Below are 26880 nucleotides of genomic sequence, written 5' to 3'. Positions count from 1 at the left end.
CAGCCCACTGTCTGGGTCTTCCCGATACTTGCCGTCTTTTTGTGGGATTCGTAGCTGTCACTATCATCTTGTGCCTGTATTGAGGTTATATATCTATTGCAGAAACCAATAATCAAGCGTATCCCGTTCCAGTTCATTTCAGCAAAACAACCGTATTCTGCAGTTGACCCTCACGTACCTTTGTGATAGAACCCTCCAACAGGTCACACCCACCGTGTCGCAGACCGTGCTCTCTGTTCTTTCATGTAGCCTGGAATCTAGACTCGGAACATGAGATCCAGTTGATCTTCTATGAAAACGGTACACGCGAGGTGAGAATATTCAGTACTCTCAGATCACCGGAGCCTTACGAATCCTCCAATAGATAATTCTACGACATATTTAACGCTTGGATAGCTGCAGAGACTGAGTGGAGAGTCCTGGGGCAGCCGCTCAACCAGATGTCTCTCAGCAGTGTCTCCAATCTTGCTCCAGACACAGAAGTCATAGCCTAATTTGAAATGGAAACAACTTCCACAAAGCGAGCTATCACCACCCAAGGATAAATGGAAGGCTACACATTGAATGAGAAAATTTCATCGACAATGCCTTCCGGCCTAAGATCTACTCTGTCCGTCTGGAGAACGAGGTTCAAAACGGCTTTTGAGCGAACAGCAGGACCGGTGCACTCTTGGGCTCCGTCATATGCATAACAACTCGTGTTTGACAAGTCTCCGTTTACACGTTGACAGGAGTAGAAAAATCCTGATGATGTGCCCGAACCACCGTTACTGGGGATTTCGAAGTGGAGGGAGTTTTCAGTTGGCCGTTGGCTAAGGACGTCGAGCAGACATAGCGCTACCACTAGATCTCGAGATTATGGAGAATGGAGACACGAGTAATAATTAAAGCAAGATAGTCGTAGTTCTTGCCAGGTGAATGAACTCCGTAGGGCGCAGAGGCGGTAGTGCACTAGCTGGGGTAGAATATTCTCCATATAGTAAATATTACATACCCGACCAAATCAATTGCTGTTATAAATCAATTTGGCCGGGAAGACGTTCCTGTGAGCGCATATTCGTATTGCCTCAGGCCCCAAGATGCCATCTTTCTGACCGACGCCCCTTTTCACTCCTCCACCTTCTCCATCTCTCACCCTACTGTCGGCTCTTGAACACGCCATCCAACCCCGTTTCTTTTCAGGGTTGCAATATTCATCTTCTGATCCCTTCTCCACAACTTGACTGTTTATCCAGCATGCCGAGAAAAATCAAGAGAAAAATCACGACCCGCGAAGCATTGATATCCGTGTGGAGGAAGTTGGTAGTTGATATCGACCTGGATGTTTCTACGGAACCCGAGACCCAGGGAGCTGTAAGAGATGAAGATCTACAACGGCATAACGTCGTTCGCATTCCCTTTAATATCGAAGACTGGAATTTCGACGAAAACATAGACGAGCGGCCACCTGTTCTTTTGGAGCCACTGGCACCTGAGGTACTTCAGATGCATCCAATGCGCAGAGAAACACCAATAGGACTACGATGGCGCTCTTATATTCCTCCATCTACCAGAGACGCACATGACCTTCTTCAGCGTTGGGGTATCTCTAGTTGTCTGCAACGCGTGTGTAACTACATGGAGATAATACTTACAGAGCCGGGTCGGTTAGAACTGCCTTATGAAGAATCTAGTCTTTTGGCATATTCTGGGCTCTATATGATTGTGTAGGTTTCCCTTTTATATTTTCACTCCTCTCTCCCCTTTTCATACCCCAGTCCACTGCTGTGCACGCGAGAGACTGAGGCGGCTAATAACTATGTTGATATAGGTACCCCAGCCCATATCTGATGTTCCCTGGCATGGATAGTTGCCGGAGGGGAGTTGAAACATGGACTAGCCTTCTCCTGCTAGAGACAGGCGATGACACTGGCCCACCCACTTGTCCACATGTGACCATGATGGTTCAGCACGATTGCAATGGTAGGGAAGATTCCATCCTGTATGGCGAGTTAGCCTCGTTGGTCTCGGCTATGCACGCCCGCGCAGAGCAGCCCATGCTCGAAGATGAGGAAATGGAGAGAGCATTCGATGAAGGCCCCGGGTCTTATCGAAACAAACCGCTTGTGTTTCCAAGAGAGAAGCGATATCCGGTCCTTCAACTTTCCTTTATAGGCCCTCAGCATGCGCGGGTTCTTTATGCTTGCATGGATAAAGATCGGATTATTATCTGCCAATCGAAAATCTACAGCTTTGAAACAGATGAGGAGGCGCCATCGGACCTCTTCCTACGAATAATTGCGAGCAAGCCTCTGACAGAATAGTCTTGACTTCCATCTTGCAGCTCCCACGGGCTCGCGCAGTCAACGATACCGCATGAACCGCATCGAGTGCCCTGAACGTCACCCTCTCGTTTCCAACGAACAATCAAAAACTATCGTGACCACCGATCAATGCAAATCCCTGATATTAATACCATGAGGCATAACAACAACCCGGCAGGAATACTGCATCTCCTGGTAGAACGCTACCTCTTTCGAGTAGCAAGAAATAGGCTTAACGTTCCCTTGTTCTCCCGCCTAGCTATAAATCTCTCTCAGCCACGTACCTACCTATGTACCTACCTGCGTTGTCCTTTTTATATGACGCTATCATCGACCTCTACTCCTTATATTTCCGTATTTCTAAATGCGTACCTGTGCTTTATAGACCTATAAGGCTATGTAGATACCTGTGATCGGTATATACTGGACTAAATAGGAGAGTCAGGACATTGGGAACGGTGGAACATTGAGTATGAGAAGTCCTTGATATATAAGAGATCCTGTTTTCGCCTAGTCGTTGTGTGCAGTCTGGGTGAGGTCATGATTGAACTCAGCACTACATAGGAATCACTCCGTGTACTGCATGGTTCCCCGCATCAGGTTCTCAAAGAACGCCATGTCCACACCTTGAAAGGCCCAGTCTTCTGCTCCCGCCGTCAAACCGGGATATAAGTATTCCGCCTGAAGATTTGTTCCGTTCGTGGAGATATGGTTCTCTTGGGTGGTGGTACCTATTGCCTGCGGGGCCGACATGACATCCGGGTAGTCCATCACATTCTGCCCATGAACACCGGCCAGGTTGCTTTCTCCCACAACACTGGGACTCTCTTTGGAGACACCACCCTTCGGTGCAATTTTTACCGTTCCAAAGTACGGAATACGAATGCGAAGCACATTACCCGTCGAACCTGTTCCTGCTTCCGGCTCATCCCCGATACGTACGCTCTGTGTCCTATAGATGCGTCCCCTGGCTGCCTCAGCTTCAATGGATAACAGTCGACGCAGTAGATCGGCACTCCTGGCGCTCAAAGGATCATGGCTGACGCGGCCAAGCTCCTCCATACTTGCGACGGCCTGTTCCACCATTGCGCGGTCGCCCTGTCGCTGGTGAGCGAGCAGATTTAGCTCATCTGGAGGTCGTGCGTGCTGTCGTAGGTGGGCAATGAGCACGAGCAATGAGGCTATCAAGGCAAAAAAGTCAACTGCGCGACAACAGTAAGCAACGCGGTTGAAGGCGCGGAAGGCTATGAAGCGGGAGAGGATCTCGCGGGAGGCGTTCACGCATGTTGATGCGCAATAATTGTGCAGTTGGGTTGTGGAGGCAAATTGGAGCATGAAGGGAAGGTGGAGCTGGTTCAAGAGATTGAAGTGGTAAAGCTGAGTGACGAGCCGAAGCATTTCCCAGAACCCAGTGGTCGGGTCACCGTGAGTGTTGGCCAGATTAGGAGCCAGCCACCACCCGCTTGGCATTGTTTGGGCTATATCTTGGAGCTCAAGGTCGATCTCTCGGATGGTAGACATGTTGTAGGAAGCTGGGTCGGCATCGTTGCGTTCCAGGATGCGCGAGGCAATGGCACAATGGGTACGTTCGAGTCGGCCCAGGGGCGTGTCATGGGCAAGGGCCGCCTCGGCCGCCATGCTGCGATCCAGCGAACCCTGGGGCAATCCCAGCATGAGGCAGAGAAAACGGTCGGTGTAGACGATACGGTACCATAAGAATGAGGCATCGAACTTGTAATTGGGGTCAAGCAACCGGAGCGGGCGGCACCCTCCCGGACGGTGAAGCCCCATCAGCTGGGCCAGGGCCATCGCGCGCCGGAAGGCAATCCAGGCCGGGCGCAGATTGCCACAGTTGGCCTGGTAGATGCCTTCCATCATGACGCACGTCAAACCTTCGACGGTGTCTAGCAGTTCCTCGTGGGTTGTCACGAGGCGGATCGCCGTCTCCGCCAGCCGCTTCATCATCGCCCGTGGAGGCTCCGACAGGGCTTTGACTTGCTCCTTGGATTTCTCCAGATCCATGTATTGCAGTACTGTTGCGATGAGGAACATATAGATGGCTAGTCGCACCGGATGGGATTCAGGGCCAGGCACATCGTTCATGCTGGAACAGTTTAACCCGTTACGTTCCAACTCCGGATAGGGGACCATCATGACCCTGTTAAACGAGATGGATGCGTGAGCGTGCACCTTCCAAAGAACCTCCACATCATCGCGTGACGGTAAGCTGGCGTACAATGCCTGAGAGACCTTTGCATATCGAGCAGGGACAATGGGTGATTGATGCGACATGGGAGGTGCATCTGAGTAGTCCCAGTCAAGCCCGTCCTGGCACAGTGGTTAGCACATAGACAAAAACCCCTGCGGGGGTGTTTCATACCGCTGATGGTTCCAATGAAGCTCCTACAGCACTGGGGATGGAAGTGGAAGCAGAAATGTGAATGGGTGAAAGGGTCCCGGTCGGCGTGGGTGTGGCTGTTTCGGTCGGTCCATCGCTCTCATATCTCGGCGCAATCTCGCGAACGGGGGTATTCTTGACAAGTTGATTAACCAGGGCCTCGACTCGTCCGATACGGTCCCCAATGGGCTGCCCTTCTCCACTGGTCTGGTCGGGGAACTCCTGGCTCAGGCATTTGGTGCCTCGTCGCTGACACCCAATACACGTTTCATCCGAGCTAGCAGAGAAGGTGCAGCGGATTTTCCTGCGCTTGCATTCCCAGCAGCTGCTTGTTCCTTTGCGGATCTTTCTCCGCTTGGCTAAGGGCCCTGGACTAACATGAGTGCCAGGTGTGGTGGACATTTCAAGGTAGCTGGCCTGGGGTGGTCTGTGGGCGATCGGCCATGATTCCCCTCGACGATGAAACCAGCAACGTTGGTCTTCTTCCGCCGAAGCTCGGAAATCCTTCGATCCTTCGGTCCTTCGGTCTTTCGCTTCCTCCGCCGCTTCCTCCGCCGGCCAGACCGCTGACTAATTCCATCATGACTGGACGATGAAATTTAGTATATACTTAGTAGTATTTGCTGTGTCTGTAGAATGATCTGGCGTTCATGAGTGGGGTGCTCACAGAAAAACGTACAGAGAGATCGAATGCTGCCCCCTCATTTCCTTCATAGCTATGCGTGTAATCATGAAATTGTCGTCGACAGTAGAAATGACTGCCAGAGGCGAGAAGTATGGCAACATGAAGTAAACGAAATACCTCTGAAAGATGGACAAGGCCATCAACGTCATTCCAAATAGGCTGTGTCCAATCTATATCAGTATACAGTACCCACGGCACGAATAGCGGATGAGATTTAATCCCCCTCGATGCAAGCACAGAAGGCAGATCTATGCGTATAGTCAAATAATTCCTCCATATAGCCCGCTTTAACTCCAAATCTCTCGTTTTCAAGATACTAGAATGGAGAAGTCTACAAAAGGCAACACTCACACTTATCCAGAACCTGCACTATTCGAAAATTTTAAGGTCTCTGCTGTTGGATGGTGACTTAGGGGTATATGCTCTAGTGTCGTGTATAGACCAGTGAGATTCACAACGACTAGAAGGTTCCTTCAGATATGGACATTTGAACGGTATGAGATAATTGGATCTATTCCTCTCAGTAAATCATCTAATCATCCAAAATTTGCACCTTGATGGCCCCGGAACTGGGATTACTAGCAGTAGCAAACGCCTGTAGCCCGTCCTCCAACTTATACCGGTGCGACACAAGAGGCTTCAGGTCAATCATGCCTGCAGCCACCAAGCTGATCGACTTCGGGTAGATATCATGATACCGATATTGGAATTTGAGGTTGATCTCCTTCGCCGACATGTGCATAAAGGGAATGTTCTGGAAATCTTTGCCGACGCCAATCACGAAGACGGTACCTCCGAAGCGTGTAGCCTAGTATAACCCAAATTAGTCAGTAATCGCCAATGCCTGATTTGGGAGATCAATAGCATAGAAGGAAAGAAAAAAAAAGTCTCACATAAATCCCAGCATGCACACTACTCTCCACACCCGTACATTCTATCACAAGCTTAGCTTCCTGCCCAAGCTCTTTTATAATCCGCTGTCCGAGATCCAACGAACTCTCGCCCTTCTCCACCTTGACCGGTCGCACACGGGGTACCAGCTCCTTCGCCTTTGCGAGACGATTCTCATCAAGATCCGTGATAACAATAGGCTCAGCGCCCGCAGCATTAGCAGCCAACAAAGTAACGAGGCCAATTGGCCCAGCGCCACAGATGACCAAAGGATCAGCCAATCGCATTCCCGATCGGTCAATTCCCGCCAACGCGACCGTCAATGGTTCCAACAATGAGCCCTCTTCAAAGGACACATTGTCAGGGATCTTATGTAGCCATGCCTCGGGGTGAGCATGGTATCTGCGTAGCGTACCGTGGTGTGGAGGAGTCGAGAAAAACACCACATCCGGGCAGGCATGGTACAGGCCGGTCCGACAGAAGTCACAGGTGGCTTTGGAGCAAGGGACACCGCATTCCATGGCGACTCGATCGCCTGTAGCATATCGGTTCACGAGGTTAGCGTAGGGTCATCGTGGCTTCGCAAGAGAAGGAAGGCCGGTCTCTTACCGGGTTTGAAGCGCGTCACGGCCTCGCCGACGTCCAGGACTACTCCGGCACTCTCATGGCCGAGGCCGTTGTCGCCGGTCACGACCATCGGTCCAATGTGTCCATGTTTCCAGAAGTGCACGTCGGAGCCACAGATACCAGTCGCGCGTACGTGTACTAGACACTCATCTGGTGCGAGCTTGGGGATTTCACATTCTACCAGCCGCAGATCATGGGCTGGGCTGGTGTGGATGGCGTAGTTCGTGGGCTTTTGTTGGAGGACTTCCATGGTGTTAGACATTGGGATTGCGTGATTGGGAAGAGGTTTGTACCTGAGGAGAAAAGGGAGGTGGTATTTATGTGTATCCTTGTGTCGGATTGTCTCCAACTCTAGACACGCATCATTGTGATGCTGGATTGTGAACGGTGTTAGTACCGAAACCGCGGGGAAGGATGGAGGATTGGCCGTCGGGGGTAACTCCAGGGTCGCGGGGCCGATGATTCGCTCGGGTGTATCGCCGGACCAATCATCGTCCAGGCCTGCGAACAGGGCACCATGGTCATCAAATGTCGTACGAACAACCCGAAGTACTAAGTTCTAGGATAAACGGGAAAAATATAGAGTATTGGGGGGAGTTTCTGACCCCGTTGAAGGATCATGCGATGTGGGGTATGATTTACAACATGCCTCGTTCATCCGGAAGTCGTTAAATTCGGTGCTGGGTTAGTGGAGTAAAAAGGGTTGAAGAAGCCCTGATCAATGGGACTGGGATAGGAAAGGTGGAAAGATTTTGGGTGATCATATACAGGCTGTGTCAAGAATGCTAACTGGATACACATAAGTAGGGAAGTGAGCTCTACACTCAAGTTTCGGGACACGAGGTCCTGCCAACTTGTGAATTAGATGGAGGAAGTATTGTAAACTTGATCCCTTACCACCCGTCAGGCAGGAGCGAGGAGAGACTAACTTGGGGTAAGGCATTTCTGTGTCTGCAACATCTGCGCCATTCTATGTTTCTTGTTCCAAAAAAATGCTAACGCACTGCTTTCTTGTCGCATAGGCTTCTGTCCTCAGAGGTTCATGTTTGCGAAGGTAACAATCTACCACCACATCTCGAGTCCTTGCAAATCATAGACCATATAAGCCACCTCTTTTTATCCTCGAAATCGTTTCCCCTGTATTACATGACTGATGGATGCCCTTTGGTCGTAGGTGCAACTCGGTCGAGCAATAGACCTATATATCACCCCGTATATTTCCTACCATCCTGCTGTGTATATTTTCCCTAGCATCTGATAGTTGTTGGGCGAACGGGGATCGTTTGCGGAGGACAGGACCGTAGAAGTATATAACGTAGACTGTTGCAACGAGGAGGGTGGAGATACAGACTATAGTTTTATCGTTAGGTTTGATCCGGAGCATCGATGATGGTAAGACTTACAGAGAATGGTGGATGCATATTCCAAATGATACTTACGGCCAATATCTGTTGAAGGCTCTTAGTACCACATCAAGGACAATGTAAGAAAAAATAGCGGATGAAGAACGTACTTTCATAGAACGGCGTCGCAGGAACCGTCAGTATACCAGCCAAGAAGTCTCTGGCCCACCCATTACCTCCTGCAGCCGATGCAGAGTAAGGCCCGTAAGCACAGATCATGTAGTCAATTGTGCCCATGAAGATACTGAAGTTGGCGATGCCGACCAAGGCCGAGAAGAACATACTGCCAATCCAATGGACCTGCGGAAGACTAGTCCACGCGAAACCGATCATTCCAATAGGAAGGCATGGGGCTGTGTAAAGAAGCCACCAGAGGCGAGACTCGTACTGAGCTCGCTCATCGTCTGGCTTCGTCCGGCGCTCGTGGACGTTGCATTTAATCACTGGGATGACCATGATCCAAGTGATGACATAGCCTATCATGATAGGAATAAAGGAAAGACCGATCGCGACCGTGCTGAAGTTCCATTGTGCGTATACAAGACCAAAAGACTGAATAAAAATGAAAATCAGAGCGTCAGTGAAGCCGCTGAGTAGGGACAGACACAGCACAATGGGTTCGGTGAGTAACATGCGGAAGGGGCGGAGCCACGTCTGAAGAATTTCTTCCACCGAGAATCGGTCCAGAAGGGGGGTCAATTCACTAGGACCATACACGTCCTCCCCTTTGGTCCTTCGCCGTTTGGCAATCCTGTCAATCATGACGGATGTTCTTGTCTCCGGGACGAGGACTAAATGGGCGAGCTGGACGAAGCCGCCAAAAATGAGTTGGATCCAGATATTCCATCGCCACGGGAGGTATTCTTCCACGAAGCCCCCGACGACCGGTCCAAGAACTGACCCTCCCACAGAAGAAAACACCACGCATGCTACTGCATACTGCTGGTCATCGGCCTCCCAGAGATCTGCTATCATCCCCAGTGTCACAGAACCTCCAGCCGTACAAATACCACCCAGCGCTCGACCGATTATTATGGTAGCAAAGTTGGGAGCAATCCCGACTGGGATCTGCCATATGTTGACCAGAAACAAGCTGAGTTGAAGAATGGGCTTTCGACCGAATTCCTCGCTCCAAGGGGCCCAAAGTTCACAACCGAATGCGTATAGGACCAAGAAGATCATAGCACCACAGCGGGCCGCCTGTTTGCTCACATCGAATTCTTCTGAGATGCCGGATATAGCATTGGAATATAAGCTGGTATTGAAGTTCATGGATGTCTGCACGAGGAATATGACCAGAATGATAGTCCATTTTTTGGCAGTGGAGAACGAAAACCCCAGCTCGGAATAACAATCGGCCTCGGTGAGAATTCTGGGGCACGATGCAGTCTCGACTTGGTCACAGGTAGGCTGAGGAGCATCCTTCCTGCGGCCGGTATTGGAAGTGACCGGCATGTTTTCAAGGGGGGTCATGACAAGACTATTGATCAGGTACACACTGGACAGAGGCTCTTGAAACAATCACAAAGGAGTCTTAGGAGAACATATCAGAGGAAGAAAGGGAAGCAACGCCATGTACAACGATAGAAAAGCATTTTATATTACCCCAGAACCCCAGAGCCGGGCCCCCGCACTGTCAGCCAGCTCGGCCTTTCTGTCGATTTACTTGAATGGGGTTGTTCCCCCAGTCCGGGCCCAATGATGCCTGGAAGGCAAGGCAACCTAGACTTACAACACAATACTTCTACGTTACAAAATGATATCTTCCACGTCCTCTTGACAAGACACTCTTATGTCCTAAATTTGACACCGATCCACATGCTGATACTAGCACAATGGGGTAGACATGAGTGTCAGTCGGAGTCTAAGTTAACTGGCAATACACTGCTACATGCCAGCACACAATAGAGTTGTATAGAGGCTTCTGTTCGGAGAAGATTTGCTCTCGGCACCAGTCAAAATGGGCCTTGACGCTTGTGGCCCGAATGGCGGAGCTATCACCGCCGTAAACCACGGGCATATCCCCGACACCATCGCCACGGCCCACTCGGTGGCTTGGCCAGATACCACTATCTCGATTCTACAAGTGGATCCAGCAGAAGATGGGTGTCGTGTGTTATCGGGTAACAGTGCATAAAGACTCAGGAGCGGCCTTACGCCCGTAATTGGTGGAATGGTGATGTCTGTTCGGAACCAGAAGAAGAATCCATCAGTGCTGGCATGATACCGAGTCTGAAGCTGCAGGGATGGATGGTAGGCTGGAAGGGGGGTTGTAAATCCGCATCCTGACTTGAGAGAGTATCATTGCACGAGGACTTAGTGACAAAGCTGGAAAACAAAGACATAGAACCCAGATATGGAAGAGTTTGTTTGATATAGTAAAGATCAGGAAAATCGAATTTAGGATTTTGGAGATCTTATGGTGAAAGTAAAGGCAACGAAAAACGTTGCTGTTGCTGATGCTGATACCCTGACTCGTGGTCATGGACAGCCTACCATTTTTCCATCCTTTGTTCTCTTCACTGCGTTGCTATTCAACAACTATGGTGGGTGGGAACTTGATTGTTGTACTCCATACAAAACCCCTTCTTAGCCTTACCAGGGGAAACCTTTCCGGCGACTTCTGGGCTATTGAGTGCATCTCGCGGGCAGCGAAGCCAACAAACTTGGTAATGTCGGATTGCTTCTAATATTCACTCTATCCAAGTATGTCTAAGCAGCAGAATTCTATCTAGATATACAATACTCCCCCATTAGCACATATCACATCGCCCGTCACCCACCGCGCCCTCTCTTCCGCCAAGAACGACACGATATCTCCAACATCCTCGATTGTTCCACACCGCTGCCCAGCTGGGACCTTCTTATTCTCCTCCGCCATCCGCGCCAGATGAACCTCACCCGCCGCCCGATACATCTCTGTATCAACCGGACCAGGATTAACGGCATTAACCGTTACCCCATACTTATGGCCCAGCTCCGTGGCCCATACACGTGTCAGACCCTCCACCGCCGCCTTGCTGGCCGCATATACTGACTGAGTGGAATATCCAGCCCGAGCAGAGATCGATGATAGATTGATGATTCGTCCTCCACGAGCGATAAATGGGAGCACTGCCTGCGTCATGAAAACCACTGATCGCACGTTTGTATCCATTAGCCGCGTGTAGCTATCCAACGTCACTTCTTCCAGCGGTCGATTATCACCGGCGCCGGCATTATTGACTAGGATGTGGATTTGATCGGTTTTGAATGCCTCAAGGGCTGCGTTGATAATGATCTTGGGGGCATCTGGGTCGTTGATGTCGGCTTGGACTGCAATAGCTTCACCGTTGTGTTGTCGGAGCTCATCGATCAAGGCATCTGCTGCTTCACGGGAGGTGGCGGAGACGTAGTTAAAGGCGACCTGTACATCATTGTTAGACCAATGACACTTCTATTGAGGAAAGGGCATATGCCACTTACTCTCGCACCCAGTTTGCTCAGGCTGCGAACGATGCCCGAGCCAATTCCTCTGGCTCCCCCGGTGACAATTGCGATTTTGCCTTTCAGGGACATGACTTTATTCTGAGGGCGTCTATGAATTGAATGTTAATGTCTGTTACCGTAACCATCTTTGAATAACGAAACCATCGTTTAAATGGTGTCGCAGCGTAGTATGCGAGGATCGTGCCCCTCGTACCCCTCGAGGACGGGCGGACCTTCCGCCGTCACGCGTCGGGCCTATCTCCGCGTGCCGATGAGTCGGTCTTGGCTCGGCATCAGGCCACTTTGAAGCACTTCGTCACTTCCTGAGTTCAATAATGATTAGCAGAGGGTGGAAATGGTCCAATCACAGAGAACTGTTGCCCCTAACCAAACTGGACGGTTGTGTCAGATGGGGAGAATGTGAGAGGGATGGCCCAGACTTTGCGGGGACCCGGTCTTGGCGCGCCCGGGGACATCTCCGATCCCCACGTTCGACTTCTGCCACTCCCCCATGACCTGCTGCGATAGCCATGGATGTCTCTCAGTCACGACGTATCCTTCGCAAGACATTCGCCTGTGATGAATGCAAGCGACGTAAGATTCGCTGCTCCGGCAATGACAATTGCAGCAACTGTCGACGGGATGCCAAACCTTGCCGCTACTCCTCGCCGTCCCAGCGTCTTTCTACCTTACAAAGGTACAGTTTGAGGGAATTGTTTCCTCGATTATTCGGTGACATGCTAACCTTCACAGACGCCTTCATGAATCCGAGCGTCTGAGAGCTGATATGGAGCGGGCATGGTCTGTCTATCTCCCTTCGGTTGATCTCCAGGATGCCCTGCAGACCGTCCGCCTACAGAACGACTCGATTCCCACCACCCAGCAGCAGGGCCAGCATAGACAGAAGCACCTCAGCGACGTTACCCACGCGATAGAGCAGCCCCCTGCTAACTTTGTCGAGCCGAATAACGCCGAGGACTACGAATTTGATGAGTCACGGGACTTTGACAATTCTACCGACGGCATGGGGTTCCTGACGGTCGATCCCCACAAGGCTGGCTATACAGGGCCGCAGTCTGGTGTAGCTGCCCTCAAGTTTCTGCAGTCGCTTCCACTATATCTACCGCTAACCAGCTTCAGCCCATCCTCCTCCCTTGATGACGACGATGAAGGTGCCTCTGCCAGCGCAATACAGCAAAGACGGCAGGATGTACTCCGCTATCTAGACGACTATTTTGCTTTCTACCATCCTGCATACCCGATTCTTCATGAAGGGACATTCCGTGCTCGGGTCTCGGGTACCTTCTATCCCTTTCAAAGCAGCAAAAGATAAACGGATAACTTGTCTAACAAGGAACAGGCGCTCTAGCTAAACCCCGTGACGGCTCGTGGCCGATATTGTACAACATTGTGCTCGCTATCGGGGCCTTTGTGGGAGACTCTCAGGGTACCAAGGTTGACATTCCCTTCTATAAGGAAGCACGCAAGCATCTATCAATGGACGTGCTTGAGAAAGGGTCTCTCAGCTATGTGCAGGGGATAGTTCTCATGGCAAACTACATGCAAAAGCGCAACAAGCCAAATGCTGCCTTTATTCTGATCGGGATCGGCTGGAGCATGGCACTAGCGATTGGCCTGCACCGGGAATTCGGCATGCCTAGCACATCGCCCTTTACAATGGAGATACGCCGGCGCGTCTGGTGGACGCTGTTTGTCTTTGTTTCTGGCGTCCAGCTAACTCTTGGGCGGCCAGCTGTTTCGCTTGTAGGTGTCAACGTTCGTCTACCAGCCAACGTTGATGATCATGATCTTGCAGTAGACATGGATGAGCTACCCGAATGTGGCACCGGCCCAATGATCACATCTTGCCTCATTGCCCAAGTGAATCTCGCAAAGATTGCGAACGTTGTCCAGGTGGAGTTATTGACACACCACCTGCCCACTCACCAGAAGGCCGCAGATTTAGAGCAGCGTATTCACACATGGTATCATGATTTACCACCTCATTTTGGGTTCAATGTTCCGCTAGAATCACGCTTTGACATTCCCCGTCGAGTATTGTTATGGCGCTCATTCCATCTGCGGATTGTCATCAACCGTCCTTTTCTCTTCCAAAGCATTGCGGCCAAGTCCGACCTTGACACTTCTGCTGGTCCAGTTGCCACCTGTCTTACTGCCGCAGACGAATGTGTCGCCTCGATCTGCAGCTTCCTCGAGTCAACCGACAACCGGCGCCGCGGCCTGACGTGGTACGCGACTTGTTGGCTGTTGACAGCCAGCTTTGTGCAGGCAACATGCTACATCTACGAGCCAGGGCATAGCCTTGCGCCGGCATGGAAATGCCACATTCAGCGCGCTGTTGACTGTCTGGGAAGCTTGGGGTCTTCTCACGATATGGCTCTGCGGGCCAGAGATGTGCTCCAAAACATCCTTGGTTAGACTCTCTTTCTCCCTAATGTTATTATGCATGGGCGATTTTATATTGACTAATGAATCATAGAACACGGCCACGGAATTGCTGATGGGGCCGATATTGCTCCCTACGTTTCAAGCCAACACCCAGGGTCTTTCCGACCCCTCTGGTTCCCGGGAGACCAACCGACATTTAAATCGGTTTCCTTGGGACTGGATAACAGCTTGGCTAGTTATGCACCAGGATCTTTCAACGCGGAATTTCTGGATGCGGCGGGCGGGCTGATGATCCAGAACCTGTTTGACAACTACTACGAGGAGCGATCACAAAACGCTGCGGGCTCGTCTATTCCTGGATAACCTGGGATATAGTATCCTAAAACTATATTTTCCATTGTACAACAACGATGAATGCTTTCACCTCATCATCTCATCATGCAAATCCATCACTCGACATCATTACATAGAGGTAGCACAAAGCTGACTTGAAGATGTTGGGTATCTGTGCTCTTATAACTGGCTACGATATTCATGACCTCCTACCTAGCCTATAACCCATCACTTACTATGTTCCTTGTTCATGTTTGGAGAATACCTTACATTTCTGAGATCGAACTCCTCTGAGCAGCGCGGAAATGACGCAACATCATTTAAAATCCCAAACAAGCGACCCTGAATTTGACTAAGTCCGCTAAGACCAACGAATCACAAGCGCACTGGAGCTACTCTTTATAAAAGGCAATTGTAGGCTACAAGGTAAGCCAGTCCCCGATCTGCATTAGGTCGTGTAGTGCTGTGGCTGCGAATGAACTCGGACAACTCAATTGCAGCCTTTTCGGGACGACACTATGATGTTATCTAACTCCAACAACCTGGAAGCGTTGCCCGTGACCAATCAAATCGCGGCTATGCTTAGAGATATGTTGTCATGATGAGCCGGCTATCTAATAGGAAAACCCTCAGCTGTGCTCTCAGGTAAACTCCGCGATAGGCATCCCATATTCTGATTCCTTAGGAGACACGGGAGTTGACCTTCAGGAGTTGACCTTCAGGATGTCGTGCTCAGATAAGCTCAACCAACTCCTGCGTTTGAGGAGGGTGAAGCAGGGCATTAATGTATCATGTTCCCGTCCCTACTTGTTTTTCATCCTCCTGACCTGAATATCTTGCCAGAGTCGCCTGAATGGAATCGATTTTCAAGTTCCGAAGTGGTTTCTACACCATAATGTCAAAACAGCAGAGGAATGTCTCGGTCTTCGGAATTCCAATCCCATCGCGGTGTGGAACCATCAAACGGGCAGCCATAGAATACACATGTTATCCGAAATCCGCGAAACAATTCGTGGTATGCTCCAAGGAGAACAAACAGACTTCTACAACTTTTGACTTCGCACGCAAGAAACCGAGGATTCCTCCGGGCTTACAATGGCGGTTGAATGGCTTGCCCTCGAAATAGGGGCAGATCTGATTTCCATTGATTGTGAAGATCTGATGGACCTGGCGCTTGATTTCTTTCACCAAGAACACAGAGATTGGGAAGAGGGCCAGGAGCTCCCCCTGGAGGAACTGCCCACAGCTTACTTTAATACCGCAGATGCGGGAAATGCAAGCACTTTCCGCGCTCGGAAAGCCCTGGCGGCAATTTTCGATTCTCCCAATATCAAACGCTCAGCCACCGGCGAATCCCCATCGAAGAATCAAAACTGCCCGAAGCTGGTGATCTTGTATCTTCACAATGTTGCATCGCTGTATGGTGCAAGAAATGGGAGGAAGATCTTGGTAACCCTCAGTCAGTGGGTCCAGAACCTGCAACGAAAGCAGCCAGCACTTCTCATCGGAACTGCCTTTGCAGGGGAGAAGGGTCAGCGACCGAATAAATCTTCCATGCTTGGAATTCGTAAAAGCCTTTCAGTACACAAGAATCTCGATTTGGATTTAGATATACCTTCTTCATCCAAGGTGAAAAGCCCGGCATCTGGGAGGCGAAAGCTCAATCTCCGACGTTTCAGACGCACACTACTATTCAGGCTAGGGGACTCGCATACTTTTAATTGGACCAACCCTTATTCATCTTGGAACTGTGGATCTCTGCAATCAAATGATCTTCTAGAGAAGGAGATATTCCCGGACCTCTTGCTCAAACGTGCTGAAATGCATGTTATTGAGCAGATGAAGATGGATGCAAATCTAGACCTGGATGTTATCTGTGGCATTGTTTCACGGGTCATTGATTCTTACATGTTTGAGAAAAGCCCCGACACAAAATTTCACTCCGCCTCTGACTCAAAGCCTAATCCGAGTGAAACCAGGCCAGATCAGCCTCAATCTCAGGCGGAACGAGACAAGTCATCTCCCATAGAGGTCCCCCTGGATGCTATCAAGTTGGGATGCAACGAACATGAGAAGAGACTTCTCCATACGGTTGTCGATCCTGGTAAGCAGCCTATGCCACCTAATGAGAATTGAGTTAGCTGATGATCAATCGTTTAGAGGAGCTCGATGTCACCTTCGACGACGTCACTATTGATCGCGATGCAAAGGAAATTGTCAAGGAGCTCTTCACTCTTCGGAAGGTCCTGTCGAGCCGAGGGCTGAAGTTCATAGGAAGCTCGGGTATATTGTTGTATGGCCCGCCCGGTACTGGTAAGACGCATCTCAGCCGGGCAATCGCAAAGGACGTGGGCGTCAACATGCTTGCAATCACGCCGGCCGATATCGAATCAAAATGGGTAGGAGAGAGCCAGAAGGCCATTGGGGCGGCGTTCTCACTTGCCAGAAAACTGGCGCCGTGTGTTCTATTTATCGAGAAGGTTGATGCATTGTTCGGCCACCGCACTTCAAGTTCCAGAAGGTGGGAAAGAGAAGCAATAAACCAGTGTCTCCAGGAAATGGACGATATTGACACCAAGCACAACTCCCCACTGGTAGTTGGTGCGACTAATCGTCCCCTGGACTTGGACGAGGAATTCATGCGACGTCTCCCTCACAAGGTCCTCTTTTCCCTACCGACCCAGCATCAGAGGCACGAGATCCTCCAGGCCCTCGTCAAACAGTCAGATCTTGATCCCTCAGTGAGCCTGGAAGAACTTTCACAGACCACAGCCGGGTACTCGCGTTACGACTTGAAAGAGTTGTGTAATCAAGCAGTCATGATCAGTGCGAGTGAGCATTTTCCGAATAGAGAGGATTCGAAAGAAGATGAAGATGAAAAATCGACCGAACGCCTGGACAACCTGATTTTGAAGCCTCATCATTTTGCCAAAGCTCTGAAGAGAATCCTATCATTTTTCCCTGACGGGGCAACGTTAGAAACCACAGGTTTTGCGCAGAAATTCAATCCCAACCAAGGGGATGGAGCAGGACGGTGATACCTCGCACGGTTATGTGGAAGTCGTGAAGTCATTGGGTGATTCGGGGGGGTCCAAATCGAAAGCACACAAATTAAAGCAGCTTATACGGAATTTAAGCGAGGTCTCCAGGATTTAAGGGTGGAAGCGCATCTGCTTCTAGCGGTGGTTTGGGGATGTGAATCAATGGAGGGGTTGGGCATTGGGTTTGTGATACCTCTGGCAAGAAGCCACAAAACCACTTCCAAGCTGTATTTGCCTGCACCTCGCCAGTAAACTTTCCTTGTCATGATCTAGTTTTTCTTTTGCTGCACAGCTGGTATGTCAGATTTATCTACGCTAATCAGAATGACAAGCAATCGAAGCGAGCAAACAATAGGTGCTGAATGTTTGATGCTTCCATAATCATTCGTAGGACTGACATACCATTTGCTCAAAAGCCTATGAGATGCTTCTGCTTGCCAGGTACCATCCTTTCTACAGTAAACTATGGCATGTCTTGCTCCAAGGGAGATTATATTGCCTAGCTCTCCCTGACAACTGCGCCAAAGCTCAATATTGGTCCTGAGGGTCAGGCCCCAACCTAACCCACAACCCAACTAAAGTCACAATCAATAAACCAAGTGCAACCCGCTAACTATACTCGCAACACGCAGTCAAGCAAGAATTGCCAAAATGCTTATCTGTCCCAAGCCATGAGCCTCGCAGAATGAAGCGACGTAAATACCACACGCATGGGACAGAACGATGCCGCGGCCAGATCTACAGCACAATGATATGGAGCCACTGCCATCTTCCAAGTGTCTTGTATTTCTGTGCCTGACCTGCCTCTTCTATATTGTTATGTGTGTCTGCCTCGGTGACTCACTTCTGGGTTTTGGTGGGGTCTCTGTCCATCGTCTTCGGCGCTTACGTCAATGCACGTGGGTGTAGATGTTTGTGGCCAGGCTCGTGGAGTAATATCGCCTGGCTAAATTGCCTTGGTAAGACTTTCTGTAGGATGAAGTCGGTGATGTAGTGGATTGCCCGCGGATTCTAAGTCGGATATTCGTACTCGGTTCTTTGGGTGGGTTATTGCGTGTTGCTAGGAACTGGGATGCCTCTGAGACTAGGTAATTAGAATAAAGAGATGTCAGTAATCCAAAAAATCATAGTGAAGTCTTTTCAAGGCAGTTGTAGGCTCAAGGGCTTTGAGTGAATGGGGACTCAGCTGGTTGGTAGAGCAGATGGGGTTCTTGCGTGAGAACAGTGCTGCGACTATGTAGGAAGAAGCACCACGGGAAGTTGCTGATATATCCGACATGTCTCTATGATGCTGAAGCCTCGCATAAACCTAGAGTCTTAGCTAATAGCGTTGTACTCACCTTGATTATTCACGACTGAGGATGCAAGCCATGAGGAATAGGTTTACTTGGTAGGTATGGTGTTCTACTAGGTACCTAGGTACCGACAAGTCAAACACCGGCACCTTCCTAGAATAGAACCAAGCAAATGACTCAAAAGTGACAAACACACCAAGACAACTCGTCATATAAAGACCCCTTTCCCGTCTTACCCCTCCTCTTCTTCTCTTCTTCTTCTTTCATCTTCCAACACACATTTCGAACTCACAAATCGACGGCCCATCCATTACCAGTTGTCTTTACCAGTTGCGTATCTAGTTTCTTCTTTCATCAACTATATCTGATCTTACCTACTACAGCTAGGCCTTCGCTACCGCCGTCGCTGCTACTGTTGCCGCCCCTCGTAGTGGACGTGATGGACGTGGGAGTCGAAAGCCTTTGAACGCTGGCTAGGTAAGTGATCATACTCATTAGTACATACTCACCAGCAACTCGCACGATTAGGATTCCCGATCTAGGAAGACTCGGATCTTGGCTTTTGTCGACGCGTGGGACACTTCCTTCGGAATTATCCCTTTCGCGACCTCGTCTGACTTTTCGAACAGGATACCCTCAGCATCCAGCGGCTTGGTGCCCATATGCCCGCGAGCACGCTTACAGCGATCGATGGGGAAGTGGCCCCGGGGGCCCCACGCTTGAATCAGGCTATCACCGGAGAGGACTGCTCTGGTGATGACAGGTAGGTAGCACTTCCTTTCCTTCAACACTGCATGATGCTCATCGTTGTCTTTCTAGCCGGGGTGAAGTCCCGTGGGAAAGTCCAGTCCCACTCTTGGATGGGTTGGATGTTCAGCTCTGCTCATACTGAGTGGTGCGTTGTTTTTCAAATCCCAGGAAGTGGGTACGAGGCCTGTCTTTGTTTTCAGGCTGGATATCAAATCCTTGCTTGTCATAGCGGGTTCCAGTCCTGTCTTCGTGTCAGGTTGGATTCAGCTCTGCTCATACTGAGCGGTGGGCTTGTTTTTCAAATCCCATGAAGTGGGTACCAGGCCTGTCTTTGTGTTCAGGCTGGATGTTAAATCCCTGCTTGTAATAGCGGGTTCCAGTCCTGTCCTTGTGTCAGGTTGGATTCAGCTCTGCTTATCTTGAGCGGTGGCTTGTTTTTCAAATTCCAGCTTGTTGTTGAGTGGGTTCCAGTCCTGTCTTTGCGATCAGGTTGGATGTCAAATCCCAGTTTGTTGAGTGGGTATCAAGCCCTTGTTAGTGATCGGGTTGGTTTTCAAATCCCAGCGAATAGCGGGTTCCAGGCCTCTTTTTACGATCAGGTTGGATGCTATATCCCAGTGTGTGAGAGCGATTTCCAGTCCGCTCCTTGTGGGCGGGTCTGATGTCAAATCCCAGCGAATAGCGGGTGTCCGGATCAGACTGGGCTGATCCGGGCCTCCAGCGACGAGCTCGCACCTCATCGTGGTGCTGGAGTCTAGTAGCCGCAAGGCGAAGCCAAGACGAGCTCACTTAGTAAGTACCTCATCTTCATCGGGCAATCATATCATGTTTCTGTTATTGTTCGTTTTCCTTGTTCTTACATTGGCAATTATTTCCACCGCATAAGCCAAGGATAATACATGTTATAGCCTATCTAGATCTTCCTGTTTGTAAAGTGGCCAGGTACAATGAGATTGAGTTATCGCGCTGGGCACATGTATCAAAGGAACGCAGCAAACTAGGCGCGAGAACCACAGGCAGGAACGAGACCGTAGAGATGGATGACTCGCAACTGGTTCATCGGCCAAATCTTACTATGAGATCTTGGTCGTGTTTCTAGCGCTGCGTTTTATTGCCTACTTCCCATATCACTCATGTCTTCTTGCGCTGCTTAATACTGCTGGTTTATGGGCATATGACACGGCGCATTCTGACTTCAGATTCTCACTTCCATGGTGTAGCGCCTACATGTCGAACGACACACTTAATGGCCTCCATTTGCTAAGTCCATATGGCCTGATTTGATCATGGCACAACGGCAGATCTAACAGACTTCCTCAGACCCGGCTCTTCAACTGTCTCTGCTCTTCCGCCCACGCCAACGCACTTTGCCTGGCACTCTCTTCGCCCACTTCGCCGAAGATATCGACACCCAGTCGGGCTGGGAAGTTCATTCGTTGATGGCGTTCCAGGGACTGGATAGCCTCGAAGGCATCTTTAGGGAGGATGAAGTCTGAACGAGTCCGCAAGAGGCGATTAGCTAGAGGAGTCTACGTTTTGGATAGAGGGTCTACTCACCAAGGAAGTTGCTTTGGATTCTCTCTGGGGTGACAGATTTGGGAAGGACCACAGTACCCCGTTGAACGGCCCAGCTGATTAGGACTTGTGCTGGAGTCTTGTCCACTGATTTGGCTATCTCGATCACGAGGGGATCGTCCACCGCTCTTGTAAACTTTCAGCCGTCTCTTTCATCAGTTTGGACATGGATAAAGTGGCTCACGAACCGAGGGATATTGTATATGTTATTTCCCAGGGGAGAATACCCCGTGACAACGATTCCCTGACAGAGCGTCAATCAGCATGGACTTTTCAAGCAGACTTCTTGCTCATACCATATCCTTCGACCACTCTAAGAGATCCCGCTGCTGGAGGTACGGGTGAGCCTCGATCTGGTTGACGGCTGGAGGGATCGTTGCTCTTTAGATATGTCAGTTAGCTCCATCAATACATGCAGTGCATACTTACGTTTTCAACAACTCCTCGATATTCTCGCGGGTGAAATTGCTCACTCCGATTGAACGAATCTTGCCCTTCGCGACTAATGCTTCCATTTCCGCCCATGTATCCTTGATCGGCACGTTGACCACGTCGATCAGGCCCGTTTGCCCATTGACTGGCTGATTGGTTGTTGTTGAGTAGCTGAATGCTACTGGCCAGTGGATCTGGCACAACAGGTTGGTATCACATCAAGAGAGTATGATAGTGCGGTTCATTCAACGTACAAGATAAAGATCGAGATAACCCGTTTGGAGGTCAGCAAGAGACTTATCCACAGCAGCTTCGACATTTTCGGGGTGGTGGTGGGTATTCCACAGTTTGCTCGTGATCTATATACAATAACGTTAGCCTAATTTAATATTGGGGTGCAAGATAACGGCTGGGGTAAAGCTAATCCTTACGAAGATATCCTCACGAGGAACCCCAGATTCCCGAATCCCATCTCCCACCTCCCGTTCATTGTCGTAAACCGCGGCGGCATCGATGTGACGATAACCGCATTTCAACGCTGCAATGACAGCCTCGCGGACTTCGTCCGTCTTTGATTGCTGTTCGGATTACAGTGTTATTTGATATTTCTATGTTGTTACTGACGAAGATTGGTGTTGGCGTACCCATGTTCCCAGCCCGATGGCGGGCATGTTGTGGCCTGTGTTGAGCTTGAAGCTGCCTCCCAATGCCATGGCTATAATGTCTAAGGCCGGTGGATTTTGTCAAAGTATGACAGGAGTGAGCAGTTATTGACTGGAACAGCCAGAAAGGAGCGAGCTATGTCGAGATAGTGGAGTCTCGGTGCTTTTTGCGCAAGTTGAAGCCGTATACCAGTTCAGGCAATTTGAAATGGTCGTAGAAGCGATGATTTCCAGGGCACAGGTATGTCTCCGCTACGTGCAGAAAACTAATTGCAGATGCCACGGGACTATATATGGTGCCGTGATCGGAAAAGTACCCTGCTACTTTTCCGAAGCTTTTCCGGCACGCTTTTCCGGACCTCCCATATAAAGATACCCGGTAGTTGGCCGGGCACATATCATCCACAGCGGGTCTTTGGATTCGAATAGACCCTAGCATGCGTGATAGATGGTGGACTTGCAGAGAATTACCGCCATCCGGCGTACGGGAAAGCCCCAGGGATGCCTTTCTACCGGTTTTGCTGAGAACAGGACCGCATATCAAAGGAAGCAGTAGAGATCCGAGATAGACCACGCGCCAATACTATGTAGAAGCTGGAGAGCTAGAAGTCATCCGAGATACCGGAGTCAGAAGCCCTCGGGGAACTAACAGCCTCGGTATTCGCTGCATAGTGACCACGTCATTATCTTTGACGAAGCTCGAAAGGCGCTATATTCCCATCGTGAACCCCTTATTATCGTTGTTCCTCCACACATTGTTCCACCACCCAGGCAGGCCCATCCAGCAGCTGTTATAGGAGACGAAGGGGAAGAAGATCAACAATGGATCCGATATCGATACTAAAGAGAGACATTACGTTAGCGTAAGGTCATTGTTCAAAAGAGTGGTTTTATTGATGCTCAAAGAATCACACTCAAGTATGTAGTATCTGTTGCACTCGATGCAATGAGGAAGGCAGTCTCCGCATGAAATCGGCTCGTCAATGTTCAAAGAAGCTTTCACTGCGCGTTCACCGTCGCTCTCACATCTATTATCATCGTCTATTTTGATATATGAAATGAGGGCTGTGGTACATCGGTCTATCTGGTCTTATAGATGGAATTTGAAGTGTTCATAGGCCCTTTGGTATATAAGAAACCGGGTTCTGGATGTGCTGGCGGCGGACACGTTGACTGCAGGCTATGAGCTGCTTCCAGGAATCGATCTGGACTAGACAGTACACTATGATATCAGGTACGGGTATGACAATTGAAGCAGGTATAATCGAAGGTGGATGAACTTAGCACTTAGAACCGTGATATAGGAGCAGTGGTCCTACACCATGTTTCGATCTCATCAATCGACATCAGAGTAACAACGCATCCGGTTTCAAAAAAAAGCTTGTTGGGAATTAACAATAAAGTCTAAGGACGTCGCTGTAGAAGATGCAATAAGCTTATGGCTCGATTATATTGAGACACAGTCAAGGCATGCGTAAGAGGGGTGGTATGATGGGAAAGCAACGGACGCTTTTCCACGGAGCCGATGGTCGACTCTCTCATTGGCCAATGGCGCTGCAGGGACTCGATCCCCCGAGCGGGGGACCCTCCGCACAACGCTACTACTACTACCATCTCTATTAGTTCAGGGTCTGACGTCTGACCGCGTGGGGATTAGGACCTAGACTGAAGATTGACCAAAAAGAATACCCGCGATGGGAGAGAGATAACCATCTCTTTGTCCACTTGTCCATGATTTCACCATGAACCTTCTTATCATCGGGGATATCTCCCCCGACAGTGAGCCAAGCGCGCCCCGTTGACAGCCAAGGCCGGTTATCAGGCCCCGGGTGCTCATTCGATTAGCTAACGGTTTTTCTCGTTCTGCAGCCTGAGCCTAGACTGGCAAGACCGTGATCAATGGCACCCAATCCCTCCTTCCCGGGGTTCTTTCGCGAACCCCGCCATGGTCGAGTCATCATGATAACGCCCTTTTCCGCGGGATACCTGCTGATCCCACCATGCCTGCATTTACCCGTATAGATAGTCCAGCTTCCCCTCACTTGTGTTTCCTCTTGCTTGTGACACTACACTCGGCCCACAATGCGCACTTTCTTGCAGTCTCCTCATGTTTTTCTGGCCTTACTGGCCATGCCTCTGGCCCTTCCAGCTTCGGCTGAGAAGGTGCTCGGAGCGTACATCTTTGCTCGTCACGGTGATCGGACTGCAAAGGTGCTGAAGAACACGCAGCTGACCGACCTGGGGTACAGTGAGGTTTTCTCCACGGGTAGCTACTACCGGAGCCGCTACATCGATTCCGACTCTACCCTTCAGGTCCAGGGCATCAGCGAAGATATCGTCAAGCTGAGCCAGATCAGCGCCTCAACACCGTCGGACACTGTGCTGCAGAACTCCGCGACGGGCTTCTTGCAGGGCGTGTATCCTCCCGTCGGAGCGTCGGCTAATGAGACATTGGCCGATGGGACCATTGTCGACTCTCCAATGGATGGCTACCAGTTGATTCCATTGACCATGACCGACTCCGGGTCGAACAGTGAGGACACAACATGGCTGCAGAGCGCGACAAACTGCCAAAATGCCGAGATTAGCAGCAACAATTACTATACCTCATCGCTATACAACTCGCTGCTCAGCTCAACCAAGGACTTCTACCAGTCATTTTCGTCGATGTTGAACAGCAGCTTCTCTGAGTCTGCAATGAATTTCAAGAATGCGTACACCATTTTTGACTATCTTAACGTCGGTTATATCCACAACACGACCAACGTCCCAACGGAGGACCAGCTCCACCAGCTTCTCTTGCTGGCAAATATCGAGCAGTACAACCTGGCTTACAATTCATCCGAGACCGTTCGCGCCATAGCAGGTGCCAAGCTTGCAGGAGATGTCCTCCAGGGCCTCAATAAGACAGTCATATCCAAGGGAAAGACGAAGCTGAATTTCCAATTCGGTTCTTACGGAACGTTCCTGTCATACTTTGGTCTGGCCCAGCTACCCGCTGCGGATGTCAACTTTACCGGAATTCCCGATTATGCCTCTTCCATGGCCTGGGAGCTGGTGACAAACTCCTCGGGGGACTTTCCGCCCACCTCCGAGATCAGCGTCCGGTTTGTCTTTCACAATGGCACCATCAACGAATCCATGTCTGATGGCCCTACCGTGTATCCACTCTACGGCCAATCGAGTCTCACCATCCCTTGGTCTGACTTTGTGCATCGGACTGAAAAGATTGCTGTCACCTCGACATCGCAGTGGTGCCAGGTGTGCGGCAATACCAACGGCCAATGTGCTTCCTACTCGAACAGCTCCGATTCCGGATCTACCACCCAGACGAAGTCGACTAATGGTATGTCCAGACCGGTAGCTGGTGTCATTGGTGCAATGGTCACCCTCGCGGTCATCTTGGGCGTAGAGGCGCTCTTCCTCGTCGTGGGAGGGTTCCGGGTTATCAAGAAACGCGGGACTACAGAGGACGCTGCTACAGATGAGGAGGACAAGACGGAATAAGCTGGATGAACAAAAGGCAGTTAGCAACATATCAAGATTGATGAGTTGGATGATTTGTTGATTCTGCTGGTGACTATGTCTCTATCTCTTTCGCTTTCGGGCTTCCTGTTTTGTAGCCGTCCTCCAATTTGTTTCGTAACACCAAGCATCTTGTTCCCTGTCGCCTTGCGTCACCAAAGAAAACAAAAAGGATATGTAGCGTAGTTCATGCATCTTTTCTGCAGCTGATTCGCTTGAAGGATCAGTTAGCATCTAATCTTGGGGATACCCATCTACTTGCCAGTAAGAAAGACTACATGATAAGGAGCCGTGTTCAAGAGATGAAAGATGTTATTCAATACGGTTAAACTATCGAAACTTTAAGCTAAAAAACACCATTATATACAAAGTGAGCTCGTCTTAGCTTCGCCTTACGGCTACTAGACTCCAGTACCACGGTGAGGTGCGAGCTCGTCACTGGAGGCCCGCGGCTGGTCCAGGCTAGCCACGGGCACCCGCTCTTCGCTGGGGTTTGAAGGTTCGATGCACTGGGGTTCGACTGCCTGTTATGCAATGGGACTCAAAAGTCTGTTATGCACGGGGGCTCGACTACCCGTTATGCAGTGGGAAGTGAACCAAATGAGTAAGAATAGACGGGGGAGGGGGATACACAGATGGATTAATAGAAAGCAAGGGAAGGGTAAGGGAAGGGTAAGTGAAGGGCAGGGAAGGGTAGGGAAAGGGTAGGGAAAGGGTAGGGAAAGGCAGGGAAGCAGGGAATGGTATGGGATGGGCATGGGAAGGGTAGGGGAAGGGGAAGGGAAGTGAAGGGCAGGGCAGGGCAGGGGAAAGCAGGGTAGGCAGGGTAGGCAGGAAAGGCAGGAAAGGCAGGGGAGACAGAGGAAGAGCAGGTAGAAGAGGCAAAGCAACGAATGCAATGAAAGTAACAAAAGAAATAAGAAATGAAATGCTATATACAAAAGTGAGCTCGTCTTAGCTTCGCCTTGTGGCTACTAGACTCCAGTACCACGATGAGGTGCGAGCTCTTCACTGGAGGCCCGCTACCGGTCCAGCTGCCTGGCTTCCGGGCACCCGCTTTCCGCTGGGATTTGAACCCACTAA

At 50.2% G+C, this 26880-nt stretch overlaps 10 protein-coding genes across 10 annotated transcripts; 4 read left to right on the top strand and 6 right to left on the bottom strand.

Moving 5' to 3' along the window:
• Positions 1 to 1236: 1236 nt before the first annotated feature.
• Positions 1237 to 2303, top strand: BO94DRAFT_575108 (uncharacterized protein; the record flags this gene model as incomplete). Its single annotated transcript, XM_025615057.1, has 2 exons — positions 1237 to 1706; positions 1811 to 2303. 2 exons carry the CDS (start codon positions 1237 to 1239, stop codon positions 2301 to 2303), a joined length of 963 nt encoding a protein of 320 aa, XP_025467846.1.
• Positions 2304 to 2492: 189 nt separating this feature from the next.
• Positions 2493 to 5145, bottom strand: BO94DRAFT_516518 (uncharacterized protein). The gene is made up of 2 exons (XM_025609966.1): positions 4684 to 5145; positions 2493 to 4631 (listed from the first exon to the last, which is right to left on the bottom strand). The coding sequence occupies exons 1-2, from the start codon at positions 5101 to 5103 to the stop codon at positions 2871 to 2873; spliced, it is 2181 nt and encodes a 726-aa protein (XP_025467845.1). The 5' UTR covers positions 5104 to 5145; the 3' UTR covers positions 2493 to 2870.
• A 773-nt stretch (positions 5146 to 5918) lies between these two features.
• BO94DRAFT_465280 (NAD(P)-dependent alcohol dehydrogenase) lies at positions 5919 to 7154 on the bottom strand (the record flags this gene model as incomplete). The annotated part of the gene is made up of 3 exons (XM_025608106.1): positions 5919 to 6194; positions 6280 to 6812; positions 6887 to 7154. 3 exons carry the CDS (start codon positions 7152 to 7154, stop codon positions 5919 to 5921), a joined length of 1077 nt encoding a protein of 358 aa, XP_025467844.1.
• Positions 7155 to 8102: 948 nt separating this feature from the next.
• On the bottom strand, positions 8103 to 9762 carry BO94DRAFT_465766 (MFS general substrate transporter; the record flags this gene model as incomplete). Its single annotated transcript, XM_025608129.1, has 3 exons — positions 8103 to 8254; positions 8308 to 8352; positions 8418 to 9762. The coding sequence occupies 3 exons, from the start codon at positions 9760 to 9762 to the stop codon at positions 8103 to 8105; spliced, it is 1542 nt and encodes a 513-aa protein (XP_025467843.1).
• Positions 9763 to 11003: 1241 nt separating this feature from the next.
• On the bottom strand, positions 11004 to 12162 carry BO94DRAFT_535071 (SDR family NAD(P)-dependent oxidoreductase). Its single transcript, XM_025611692.1, has 2 exons — positions 11773 to 12162; positions 11004 to 11713 (listed from the first exon to the last, which is right to left on the bottom strand). Exons 1-2 carry the CDS (start codon positions 11863 to 11865, stop codon positions 11039 to 11041), a joined length of 768 nt encoding a protein of 255 aa, XP_025467842.1. The 5' UTR covers positions 11866 to 12162; the 3' UTR covers positions 11004 to 11038.
• Positions 12133 to 15029, top strand: BO94DRAFT_516508 (putative C6 transcription factor). Its single transcript, XM_025609965.1, has 4 exons — positions 12133 to 12472; positions 12529 to 13073; positions 13136 to 14209; positions 14276 to 15029. Exons 1-4 carry the CDS (start codon positions 12306 to 12308, stop codon positions 14545 to 14547), a joined length of 2058 nt encoding a protein of 685 aa, XP_025467841.1. The 5' UTR covers positions 12133 to 12305; the 3' UTR covers positions 14548 to 15029.
• A 920-nt stretch (positions 15030 to 15949) lies between these two features.
• On the top strand, positions 15950 to 17891 carry BO94DRAFT_516505 (ATP-binding protein). The gene is made up of 2 exons (XM_025609964.1): positions 15950 to 16621; positions 16678 to 17891. The coding sequence occupies exons 1-2, from the start codon at positions 16072 to 16074 to the stop codon at positions 17553 to 17555; spliced, it is 1428 nt and encodes a 475-aa protein (XP_025467840.1). The 5' UTR covers positions 15950 to 16071; the 3' UTR covers positions 17556 to 17891.
• Positions 17892 to 20919: 3028 nt separating this feature from the next.
• Positions 20920 to 22323, bottom strand: BO94DRAFT_465827 (aldo/keto reductase; the record flags this gene model as incomplete). Its single annotated transcript, XM_025608133.1, has 8 exons — positions 20920 to 21095; positions 21161 to 21306; positions 21367 to 21422; positions 21475 to 21559; positions 21608 to 21804; positions 21865 to 21969; positions 22042 to 22188; positions 22255 to 22323. The coding sequence occupies 8 exons, from the start codon at positions 22321 to 22323 to the stop codon at positions 20920 to 20922; spliced, it is 981 nt and encodes a 326-aa protein (XP_025467839.1).
• Positions 22324 to 24121: 1798 nt separating this feature from the next.
• Positions 24122 to 26106, top strand: BO94DRAFT_535067 (phosphoglycerate mutase-like protein). The gene has a single exon (XM_025611691.1). It carries the CDS (start codon positions 24355 to 24357, stop codon positions 25777 to 25779), a length of 1425 nt encoding a protein of 474 aa, XP_025467838.1. The 5' UTR covers positions 24122 to 24354; the 3' UTR covers positions 25780 to 26106.
• Positions 26107 to 26248: 142 nt separating this feature from the next.
• Positions 26249 to 26806, bottom strand: BO94DRAFT_535066 (uncharacterized protein; the record flags this gene model as incomplete). Its single annotated transcript, XM_025611690.1, has 1 exon — positions 26249 to 26806. A coding segment is annotated over exon 1 (188 nt), but the record flags the coding sequence as incomplete, so codon positions are not given.
• Between the last annotated feature and the right edge of the window lie 74 nt (positions 26807 to 26880).

Source organism: Aspergillus sclerotioniger (genome assembly GCF_003184525.1).
Source record: "Aspergillus sclerotioniger CBS 115572 chromosome Unknown BO94scaffold_13, whole genome shotgun sequence".
Classification (NCBI taxonomy): domain Eukaryota; kingdom Fungi; phylum Ascomycota; class Eurotiomycetes; order Eurotiales; family Aspergillaceae; genus Aspergillus; species Aspergillus sclerotioniger.
This window is presented reverse-complemented; position numbering and strand designations above follow the sequence as displayed.

What these genes read in the sequence shown, in the direction of transcription:
- BO94DRAFT_516518 (XM_025609966.1), bottom strand. Translation starts at nt 5,103, where the DNA reads ATGTCCACCACACCTGGCACTCATGTTAGTCCAGGGCCCTTAGCCAAG. An exon ending in CTTCATTGGAACCATCAGCG is followed by an intron (nt 4,632 to 4,683) that starts GTATGAAACACC and finishes CCACTGTGCCAG; the next exon opens with GACGGGCTTGACTGGGACTA.
- BO94DRAFT_516505 (XM_025609964.1), top strand. Translation starts at nt 16,072, where the DNA reads ATGCTTGGAATTCGTAAAAGCCTTTCAGTACACAAGAATCTCGATTTG. An exon ending in CCATACGGTTGTCGATCCTG is followed by an intron (nt 16,622 to 16,677) that starts GTAAGCAGCCTA and finishes TCAATCGTTTAG; the next exon opens with AGGAGCTCGATGTCACCTTC.
- BO94DRAFT_516508 (XM_025609965.1), top strand. Translation starts at nt 12,306, where the DNA reads ATGGATGTCTCTCAGTCACGACGTATCCTTCGCAAGACATTCGCCTGT. An exon ending in ATTCCGTGCTCGGGTCTCGG is followed by an intron (nt 13,074 to 13,135) that starts GTACCTTCTATC and finishes AACAAGGAACAG; the next exon opens with GCGCTCTAGCTAAACCCCGT. An exon ending in TGTGCTCCAAAACATCCTTG is followed by an intron (nt 14,210 to 14,275) that starts GTTAGACTCTCT and finishes AATGAATCATAG; the next exon opens with AACACGGCCACGGAATTGCT.
- BO94DRAFT_535067 (XM_025611691.1), top strand. Translation starts at nt 24,355, where the DNA reads ATGCGCACTTTCTTGCAGTCTCCTCATGTTTTTCTGGCCTTACTGGCC.
- BO94DRAFT_535071 (XM_025611692.1), bottom strand. Translation starts at nt 11,865, where the DNA reads ATGTCCCTGAAAGGCAAAATCGCAATTGTCACCGGGGGAGCCAGAGGA. An exon ending in TGAGCAAACTGGGTGCGAGA is followed by an intron (nt 11,714 to 11,772) that starts GTAAGTGGCATA and finishes AATGATGTACAG; the next exon opens with GTCGCCTTTAACTACGTCTC.